At 47.1% G+C, this 11,064-nt stretch overlaps 1 protein-coding gene across 1 annotated transcript; it reads right to left on the bottom strand.

Moving 5' to 3' along the window:
- Positions 1–1,589: 1,589 nt before the first annotated feature.
- NANS (N-acetylneuraminate synthase) lies at positions 1,590–10,968 on the bottom strand. The gene is made up of 6 exons (XM_038769990.1): positions 10,793–10,968; positions 6,993–7,208; positions 5,970–6,069; positions 5,370–5,524; positions 3,566–3,832; positions 1,590–2,483 (listed from the first exon to the last, which is right to left on the bottom strand). Exons 1-6 carry the CDS (start codon positions 10,922–10,924, stop codon positions 2,274–2,276), a joined length of 1,080 nt encoding a protein of 359 aa, XP_038625918.1. The 5' UTR covers positions 10,925–10,968; the 3' UTR covers positions 1,590–2,273.
- Positions 10,969–11,064: the final 96 nt, after the last annotated feature.

The following is an 11,064-nucleotide window of genomic DNA, read 5'->3' as shown; positions in this document are numbered from 1 at the left end:
GCCAGCTATGTGACCTTGGGCAAGTCACTTAGCTTCTCTGTGCCTCAGTTACCTCATCTGTAAAATGGGGATTAAGACTGTGAGCCCCATGTGGGACAACCTGATCACCTTGAATCCTCCCCAGTGCTTAGAACAGTGCTTTGCACATAGTAAGTGCTTAACAAATGCCATCACTATTGTTATGTTCTATCCAAACACACGTGGTAGGAAAAAACCTGCTCTCGTTCTTCCAGTAGTGTTCTAACCAAACAACATAATGAAAACACACATTACAGTAGAATTGACTGTACTACTACTTTTCTTCATCTTGCCCTTATAGCACCTTTTACTTAGAATGTCACATGATTGGACACACTTCTCTGAGATGTGGATCAGAGTTGATAACTTGGGACGTATTTTCCCATATGTTAAAGTGCTTTCCGGGCTACTCTTTTTCCTCACGTACTGAGCTGAACCTGCTTATCCACACCATGGATAAGCAGCCCTGTAAAATTAGTGTCAGTTTTCCCCCTCCACTCGTCACTTTCTGAGTTATGAGAGGCTTTCTCATAACACAACAAGTTGTTGCCAACTTGTACTTCCCAAGCGCTTAGTACAGTGCTCTGCACACAGTAAGCGCTCAATACGATTGATTGATTTTCTCCTTCAGCCAACTGTATCCCAAGACACTCATTCTTTCTCCTGTCATGTCTCTTCCTCCTTCCCTCTAGACCCTAACTGCATTCATGTTTGCCTGGCTCCTGTGAGCAGCTTCTCTGTTCCCCAGCCACACACCAGAGAGGTTGGGACAAGGCCTGCATGGCTAGAGATGGTATTTGGGTTGGGAGGCACTTATTGATATGAATATTCACTTCCATCAGTGACATTAACTGGGTCTGTTCTATCTGGTTGTACATTCCAGGGCAACTCAAGGACTAGCAGACATTCTACCCCCTCATCTCCCCTCATTCGCCCTCCCTTGCACATCACCTGGATCTGTACCCCTTCGGCACTTCGATATTCACCTCAGCCCCACAGCACTGGATGTACATATCCGTAGATCTTCAATTTTCCCCTATTGGTAATTTATTTTAATGTTAATCTCCCCTTGGATGTTGATTGATTCTGCAATGGAGACCATTGGGCTGGGTGTTCTAATATTAATTCTGTGAAATGGAGTTCAAGATTTGATGTGGAAAGGCCTTCTCAACAATCATTTAGCTAGGGGCAGGGCATAGGGGTTAGATAGACTAATTTCAGATGTATTTAACTGCTTTTCTGATGTTACTGAAATGCGTGTTTCTCATGCCTGGTTCACGTTGCTAAGTTTTATTAAAAGAATCATTTCTTTTAAAAATCATGTTACCTTGGCATTTCTCTTTTGGGAGGTGAAGGGCGGGGTTATGTATTGAATATACATCCTGGTGTAAATAAAATAGTGCACACACATTTCAGATACTTAAAGTAGCGTCCTTGATGCCACATGCCCTTTCTTCTCCCTTTCACATATACAGTTCTACAGGGAGGTACCCTAGTAAGCATCAGAAAGAGAACGTCGCAAGAATACACAAATATCTTCAGTACACCCAATAACAAGTGAACAACATAGCTAGTTCTAGGAAAAGAGTTTATTATCTTAGATCTCATTGTTTAAATGCGCCCTTTTCCACCTCCATCAAGTGACTCCCAACAGGCCATCTAGTGAAAAAGAAAAGTGTCATTTACAGCGACTTGGGGACACAGAAGGGCCCTCCAAATAAAGGTGGTGGAGAAACTGAGGCACACACAAGAACCCACCCAAGATCATCTCAAGTTACTGTAAATTCAAATTCCCAGTAGTCATCAATAATCCAGTTTATTTTTTACCACACCACACTGACTTGATTCATGAGCAGCATTCAGTATTTCTCACGGTAGGTCACATCAGCCCCATTTTCTTAGAAAAGCTAGATATAATTGATTTTTATATGAAAGCTCACAAAGAAAATTGAAACCCTCTGAAAAAGTTTACCCAGGGGTTATTCTATCATCCCCCTTCTGCTGAAGAGCAGGTCCACTTTCCCAAACAGTAATCTGTGGATTTGGGAAGGGGCCTCCAGAGACGAGACAAACCTAGACTATCTTGGCTTAATGTTTGGATTACTTTTTTCTATCTCCTGCAAGGAAGTATCCTTTTCCTAATTATAGAAGAAAAAAATGCTTTCCCTCCTCCATTTGGTAACCCCCCAAAATTTGCTAGGCAGTCTCCAATTAGAGGTTCAGAGCAATATATCGAAGTACATGCCATTACACTTTTAGCATTTTATTTTTTTGACATAATTTTCTATTGCCTCCTCAGTGATGGTCTCATCCTCCTCGATATTGCCTTTGACCTTCTTGCCTACTAGATCAAAGATGTCTTCAGGGGGGTATCCTTTAGGCTCACCCACTTTCACTGTGAGCATGTCCAGTGTCAGCATGGTGCCCTCAGGAATCATCACTTTTGCCACCACAGACTTGCCCAGCTGTAAAAAAGAAAAAAAAAAGAAACAATGAAAGGGCTGAGCGGGACTCTGCAGCCCTTTCATCTGCCTAGAACCAACAGCTACTATACAAATGCTTTAGGTAAGTATCGGTGTTGGGGCAGCCCTACCTACGACCAGGATCTCATAGCCAGGTCCTCAGCAGGTGGTGGTCATTTCTGAAGCATGGAGGCCAGTTCTCCGGTCCAGCCAGGCTCCCAGAAACCCAAGGGACAGGGGACCAGTAGAGGCAGCCCGAGGGGAAGCTGGACAGCTGAGAGAAAGTCTGTGTTCTAACTTGCCTATCCCTTGTGGTCTTTGAGAAACGGCGTGGCTTAGTGGGTAGAGCGTGGGCCTGGGAATTTGAAGGACCTGAGTTCTAATCCCGGCTCCACCACGTCTGCTGTATGACCTTGGACAAGTCACTTCACTTCTCTGGGCCTCAGTTACCTCATCTATAAAATAGGGCTTAAGAGTGTGAGCCCATGTGGGACAGGGACTGTGTCGAACCTGATCAGCTTGTATCTATCCCAGCGCTTAGAACAGCACTTGGCAAATAGTAAGCACTTAACAAACACCACAATTATTATTATTATTATTTGAGCCTCCACACTGCTGGTCCCTGCAAGCAGGCTTGGCCTGGTGTTTTAACTTCCCAGCAAGCGGTCTACTGCCTAACTTCCAAGGAAAGATTTGAAAAAAACCCATTTCCTTCCTTGGAATAAGGTTGTATCATCTCCCCTCTCTGCCTTTCTTCAGAATAAGTTTGAAGAAAAAATAATGTAAGCGTTTATAATGCTAAAAACTACCCATTTGGAAAAAGTTGCAAATGCTGCTACAAAAAAAAAAGTTGCTTAAAGAAAGCCAATTAAGGCTGAGGCAGAGAGAACTAGCCCACACTGCTACCATGACAACCTGTGGCTGAGAACCTCCCGGGGAGGAAACCTGAGAAGAGCACAGATGGAAGAAGTTTGGTAGCCGGAGACTAGAACTGGGAAATTGTCGTACAAAAGCCGTAGATTCATTTTAGCTCTCTAAGTGTGGCTGGCTTTCGGCAGAGGGCAGAAATTCATCAGAGAACTTACCTTCTCATTACAGGCCATCTCACATGGCAGAAGCTGCTTGACTGGGGACCCCATGGCCTTCTCCACTAGGCGGATGGCTCTCACCAACTCGGCTAGTTCGCTCGGCTCCAGTGAAGCCTGATGATCACTCCCTTTCCAGGTTTTATCCAAAGTCACATGACGTTCCAAAACTTTAGCCCCCAGGGCAACTGCTGCTACTGAAATTGCTATGCCCGTTTCATGTCCAGAATATCCAATGGGAATATCAGGAAATGCTTTCTGATATTCCTTTATGGTGAGATGGGGAATGGGGAGTGTGGGAGAGGAAAAGGGGGGTGGGAGGAATCATAGAATAGCATCAGAAATTAAACCAAAAAAGGGGTTCGTTGTGTTTAGTCAGCGCGAATATTTGAGGAAATATCATTATTAACATGATGATAAATCCCCTCATTGAATTGCCTAACATTAGCATTTCCAACATAATTAACTGTAGTTTAGACAACTCTCTTCTCTTCCCCACCTGGAGGCATGTAACCCATTCTCTCTGGACACCACTCCCAGGGTGGGTACAATGCTATTTAGGAGTAGGCTGAGGTGACAGCTAAATTCTGGCAATAATCCTGCTATCAGTACAGCCAGCAACTTCCCAAATGTTCTCTGGACACTACTAGCAACAGCAGGCTCGTGATTCTGGAAACAGCTTACTCCTCTGCACTCCCAACTGCTTAGGGATTCTGCGTTTGATATACTGAACTCTTCCAAGCGGTCAGCACAGTGCTCTGCACACAGTAAGTGCTCAATACGACTGGCTTAAGTCCATGCGAGGGGGGCCCTGCTTCCATCACACAACTGGGGAGGGAGCATAGCAAGAAAGTATATCCCTGTGTGGCCTCAGCGAGCATGAAGCTGGGCCCACTGAAGCCTTGATCCAGACAATCCAGCTTGAATTACTTGGTATGAGAATAACTGGAAAAAAGGTTTCCCCACCCCCCACAGAATGTAATCATTCAGATCCCACTAGGGAGTATGTTCATTCATTCAAATGGTATTTATTGAGAGCTTACTGTGTTGCACTGATGGTTTCAGGCTACTAGGAAACCAAACTCCCACTGCTAGCCACTTACTAAGTGGTATTTTGGTGGCCAAAAATCCGATTAAAAAGTGAAATGATAAAGCTGATAAGTACGATGTTGGTCCTAGCTCTAATGAGGAGATCTTGTCTTGTTGTAAAAAAGTATTTGCCTTAAATCTGTGAGCTGCCTTTGGCGCCAAAATAAACCATACCCAATGATAAGAAGTATGATCCTTTAAAAAAAAAATTCAATCTTATAGCATTAAAAACATTCAGGGAAATTTCTGCTTGCCCTCACTTGGGAACTGAAAAATTGGCCAGAGGCAAATGAGCGAGTAGCTGAAAGCTCCAGAGCTAGAGTGAGTAGCCTTAGCCAAAGAGAAAATTTCCAAGACAGAACAGGGCAAAACAGCGCTCTCTTTGATGGTGCCGTGGTCCCCGTGGGGCTGAGGTTGAGTCTCGGCCAGTACAGCCAAACTCGGCACAGGAACGGAGTCATCCTTCCTATTCCAGCCCTAGCAAGATGCCACCATCCAGGGGTACCTCAAATCTCTTCTAAATCCAGACAGCAAAGGGCATGAAAATGTGAGCAAAGCATCAGCATTGGGGAAAAACTCATCTCACAAGCCTGGTCAAGCCAACCACCCTGCCATTCCCCAAGAGGAAGTCAACAGAAAAGTCATTCTCCCAACTAGTTCAGGCCGTTGGATGGACTTTCTACTCGGGGTGCCACCTGATACCGCAATCACTGACCGTGATAATTCGAAGATTGACATCCTCGGGCGGAAGTGGGTATGCACTGGTGCACTGGAGAATGCAGAAGTTGGGATTAATAGGCTTCACAATTTGATAGACCTGGCGCATCGTGTTCATTGACTGCATACCACTGGAAATAACCATAGGACGACCTGAACGACAACAAAAAACCCACCAATACGATCACTTTGCTACATTCTTTGTTCCTGCTTCCACTCTTGTAAACACTCGCCCCAAGTATCTAATCAGAGAAAGATGGCCTGAGCGATACTATTGTACTATTGACTAAAGCCAAGATCAAATTAAAGCGATGAAGAAGAATTTCACATTCCTAGCAGGAACGTCAGGGCCAGCTCTTAGACGCTCGCAAAGGAACTTTGAAAAGGAGCAGTAGGCAGTACAAAGTGGCAGACTTTGTGTCTGCCTCCCAAATACAAATACACAAAGTCAACAGATACATGAAGTCAGAGTGTTCCGTTCCTGAAAAAGAGTTTTTTAAAAGTCTCCTCTTAAGGTATGAAAAATGCAAGATTGTGGTGGTGGGGAGGGGTGCTGTTTGGCAGATGCTGGTACTTCTAAACTGAAATACATGCTCACCTTTTTTTGCAGTTTTCTCCAGGTATGGAAAATTGTTAGTGTCCCCAGATCCTACTTTGAAAAACGGAACATTCAGCTCATGCAGAAACTCAACTGCCATCTACAAAAAGAACAGGGAGTTCTCTTTATTCGCTGAAATCCAGCCACCCACACAATCTTTACAAGGGCCTCCCAACTGGAAGAGGAGTCAGAGAACAGTAAATGGGACTCAGAAAAAGGGATACGCAAGAAAAAGAAGTACGAATTTGGTGAGTACTGCAAGCCTTTTAAAAGGTGAACCAGAGTACATAAACTGATTTAGGTGCGTCCCTGGGGTTTGGGCCAAGATCAGCCTAGCCCAGCACTATCCTGAGGGGGCAACCTGACCCCAGGTCAATCAAAATCAATCACTCGATTGTATTTCTTGAGCACTTACTATGTGCACAGCACTGTACTAAGTGCTTGGGAGAGTACAATATAACAATAGAACAGACACATTCCCCGCCCACCACGAGCTTACAGCCTAGAAGGGGAGACAGACATTAATATAAATAAATAAATTACAGAGATGGACATAAGTTCTGTAGGGCTGGGAGGAGGGATGAATAAAGGGAGCAAGTTAGGGTGACACAGAAAGGAGGGGGAGAGGAGGAAAAGCTGGCTTAGGGAAGGTCTCTTGGAGCTATGCCTTCGACAAGGCTTTGAAGTCACTTCTGTGGCTCCTCCAAGCGTTCATAGCACTGCTCAGTGGGACCAGGATTGGCCCAGAGAAGTGAAGTGACTTGCCCAAGGTCCCGCAGCATACAGGTGGTGGAGCTGGGATTAGAACCCAAGTCCCGACTCTCAGGCCCGTTCTCTCTAGCCACTAGGCCCCGCTGCTTCTCTATAATGTGAGCCCCTTGTCGGGACAGGGACTGTGTCAGACCTAATTACCTTGTATCTACTTCAGCACTTCGTACAGTGCCTGGCCCATAGAAAGCGCTTTAACAAATACCGCAATTACTATTATTCAATTTCTTTAGCATGTAATAACACAGAACTCACCTCATCCATGCCAGAGGCTGTGAAGAAAATCCCTATCTCCTCAGCATATTTCTGCAGCTCCCTGTATTGGTCATGGCTGAACTCGAGGTGGCGTTTGTGCTCTCCATAGGTTTTCCCCCAAGAATGCTGAGAAGTGTATGGTCTCTCCAAGGCTTTCTTATTAAACTTATGCTCCAGCTCACTCTTCTGGAATTTGGCACAGTCTGCCCCACAATCCTGAAAGACACAACAGAGAGCCATTCAATGACACCCATTTCATTGAGTAATACTAATAGCATTCGTTGAACACCCGCTGGATACAATGCATTGTACTAAGCACTTGGGGAGAACAAAATAGAACAGTTGACAAGTTCCCTGCCCACAAGGAGCTTACACTCTTAATGCGGGGGTGGGGGGGAGACAGCAAAATATTTACAAATTCATTCAAGCAATTGAATTTATAATTAACCGATGAAGCGGTGTTCAGAATGTGTATAAATAAGTACATAAGGGGGTTTGTACAACTTGGGGTGTTGGAAACTGAGAAAGGCTTGTTGGAGGAAGTAGGATTTTGTAAGGGCTCTGAATGTGGGGAGGTGGTCTGTCAGATTTGGGGATGCAGGAAGTTCCAGGTGAGGAGAATAGTGTGGGCAAAGGGGAGCAGAGGCAGAAGATGTGAGCGAGGTACAGCCAGAAGGTGAGTTTGAGAGGAGTGAAGACAGCAAGCTGCGGAGCAACTGATAATAATAATAATGATAATCGTGGTATTTGTTAAGCGCTTACCATTTGACAAGAATTGTACTAAGCACTGAGGTAGATAAAAGATAATCAGGTCCCACATGGGGCTCACAGTCTAAGTAGAAGGGAGAACAGTTATTGAGTCCCCATTTTGCAGATGAGAGAACTGAGGTACAGAGAAGTGGAGTAACTTGCCCAAGGTCTCACAGAAGACAAGTGGTGGAGCAGGATTAGAACTCAGGTCCTCTGATTCCCAGGCCCGTGCTCTTTCCACTTGGCCACTCTGCTTCTCAAGAGAAGAAAGCAGTTGCGTCCGATGGGGCAAACCGGTGGAGGGTCTTGAAGCAGAGTGTGAGGTGTTTTTGCTTGATACGGAGAGAAGTAGCAAGAGATTGAAAAATCGAGAGGTGTGCCTGAGAACTGCTCCGAGATTATCCATGCAGCAGTGTGTAGTATAGATTGGAGAGGGGAAAGTCGGGAAGCAGTGAGACCAGCAAGGAGGCTGGCGGAACAGTCTACCCATAAGAGGATAAGAGTTTGGGCCAGGGTGGTCATTGTTTGAATGGAGAGGAAGAGACGGATTTGGGAGATGTGGAGGAAGAACTGACAGATTTTGGCAGTAAATTCAATGTGAGAATTGAAATCTGCGAGGACTCCGGGATGACGCTGAGGTGGTGGGCTTCTGGGACTGGGAGGATGGTGGTGTTATCAACCAATATGGGAAAATTAAGAGCAGGATCACAGGAAAAGGTGAGGAAATGAGGGTTGGGGTTTTTTTTAAAATGGCATGTGTGTCAAGTACTGTACTAAGCACTGGGGCTGACATAAGATAATCGGGTTGGACACAGTCCCTGTCCCATGTGGGGCTCACAGTCTTAATTGCTATATGACAGATGAGGTAACTGAAGCACAGAGAAGTGAAGTGACTTGCTCAAGGTCACATAGCAGACAAGTGGAAAAGCCGGGATTAGAACCAAGGGCCTTTCGACCCCCAGGCCTGTGCTCTTTCCATTAGACCACGCTGCTTTTCGGCAGGGTTCCATTTCAGATGAATTAAAGAAGTCAGGGTGACACAGAAGGGAGTGGGAGAACACCATGATTATTAGGTGAATGACCATTAAAGATCTGCCTTGTCCACGATTTTGCACACTTCAATTACATCCCATCTTCCCCTATTCGAGTGCTGGCTCCTTGTGGGTAGGGAATATGTCGCCTTTTTGACTTGTACTTCCCAAGCACCTACTACTACAACAACTACTCTGCTACGTCTTCCCTACTAAAGGACAAGACTACAGTTTAGCAGATGAAACTACCGTACTTTTTACCCCTTTGCTCATAAAGAGCTTTCACCCTGAAAGACAAATATACATAGAGATAATACTACTACACATGAATTACCCTGGGGATAGGAAAGGTGGAACCCGTGGGGGCAGGGTTTAGATAGTTTGCATTACCTGTACTCTAAGGGCCGGACAGTGAACTGGACACACCCAATCCACTTCAATAAATATTTACTGGGCATTTACCGCCTACAGAGCACTGTGAAGGATGCCTAAGTGTACAAAGCACTGTACTAAGCGCTGGACCCTTCAGTCCAGGTACCTGGGCCCTAGGCAATCAATCAGTTGTATCTGTTGAGCACTTAACTGTGTGCAGAGCACTGTTCTAAGCGCTTAGGAAAGTACAATAGAGTCGGTAGACATGAACCCTGCTCACGAGGAATTTACAATCCAGAGGGGGTGGCAGACTATAAAAGAGAGATTAAAATAAATTACGGCTGGGGGAAATGGTAGAGTCTAAGAATAAGTACTGCGTGGCTGGGGTATCAAAGCCAAGTGGTGAAGAGGGGAGAGTGGAGAAGGGAAATGAGGGCTCGACCAGGGAAGGCTTCTTGGAGTTATGCATTTAAGAGGATGTTGGGCTACTCTTTCTTCACCCCGGAAAGGATGTCTGCATGCCCACAGCATCTTCCAGGGGCCCCCAGCCCCGGAGAGTGACTGCTCTCGGAGTGGATGGAGGAGGGAAGGGTGAAAAGCAGCGTGGCCTCATGGTTAGAGTACGGGCCTGGGAGTCGGAAGGACCTGGGTTCCGGTTCCACCACTTGTATGCTGTGTGACCTTGGACAAGTCAGTTACCTCATCCATAAAATGGGGATTAAAACTATGAGCCCCATGTGGGGCAAGGACTGTGTCCAACCTGATTAACTTATATCTGCCCCAGCGCTTAGAACAGTACCTGGCACCTAGTAAGCGCTTTTAACACATACCATTTAACCCCCCACCACCACCAAACTGCGGTTAAAAGAGCGCTCTTCCGGTCAGACCCGTTTCACCCTGTCCGATCCCAAGTTTCCGGGGCCTCCGGGGGCAGGAAACCTCTCTGACAGCCAGATGCCGGTCCCCCGCCCAGGCCCCCCCCGAATTCTGGCCGATGATGGCCCTGACCATGACAGTCTGGTTCAGTCCGGTTCCACCCCGAGACCCTCTCAGACCTGGGCCGGGCGGCCCTCTACTTTAACACCGGTCGGGGACGGACACGACCACCACCCCTCTCTCACACACACACACTGTGGCTCAGTGGAAAGAGCCCGGGCTTGGGAGTCAGAGGTCGTGGGTTCGAATCCCGACTCCGCCACGTGTCTGCTGCGTGACCTTGGGCAAGTCACTTAACTTCTCTGAGCCTCCGTTCCCTCATCTGTAAAATGGGGATGAAGACCGTGAGCCCCCCGTGGGACAACCTGATCACCTTGTATCCCCCCCAGCGCTTAGAACAGTGCTTCGCACATAGTCAGCGCTTAACAAATGCCATTATTACATTACATTATGACTTAACTTCTCTGAGCCTCCGTTCCCTCATCTGTAAAATGGGGATGAAGACTGTGAGCCCCCCGTGGGACAACCTGATCACCTTGTATCCCCCCCCAGCGCTTAGAACAGTGCTTCGCACATACTAAGCGCTTAACAAATGCCACTATTACATTACATTACACAGATGGGCGCGACCCACCTTCCTCGCCGCTCTTTCCCATTCACGGCCCAAGCCCCACCCCCCCATCACCGTGACCGGCCCCTCCAATCCGGCACCTTGACCATGCGGATCATGCGCTTGGCGATGTCCAGGTCGCCCTGGTGGTTCTGGCCGATCTCGGCGATGATAAAGCAGGGGTGGGCCCCGCCGACCCAGCGGCCAGGGCACAGCTCCAGCTCCAGCGGCATCCTGCCGGCCTACTGCGCCCACCGCCGCCTGCGCTCCCCTCCAGGCCCCGAGGCCCGCCACCGCCACGTCTCCACCGCGCCCGCTCGGCGGCCAATCGGAGGCCAGCCAGCCAGCCAGCCAGCCAATAGGAAGCGGGAGG

This window comes from Tachyglossus aculeatus, chromosome X4 (genome assembly GCF_015852505.1).
Source record: "Tachyglossus aculeatus isolate mTacAcu1 chromosome X4, mTacAcu1.pri, whole genome shotgun sequence".
Classification (NCBI taxonomy): Eukaryota; Metazoa; Chordata; class Mammalia; order Monotremata; family Tachyglossidae; genus Tachyglossus; species Tachyglossus aculeatus.
This window is presented reverse-complemented; position numbering and strand designations above follow the sequence as displayed.

Excerpts from the sequence above, each read along its gene's own strand:
- NANS (XM_038769990.1), bottom strand. The coding sequence starts at position 10,924 with ATGCCGCTGGAGCTGGAGCTGTGCCCTGGCCGCTGGGTCGGCGGGGCC. Across the intron at positions 6,070-6,992 it reads CAGCCTCTGGCATGGATGAG|ATGGCAGTTGAGTTTCTGCA; the intron begins GTGAGTTCTGTG and ends TTCTTTTTGTAG. Across the intron at positions 5,525-5,969 it reads GGAGAAAACTGCAAAAAAAG|GTCGTCCTATGGTTATTTCC; the intron begins GTGAGCATGTAT and ends GTTGTCGTTCAG.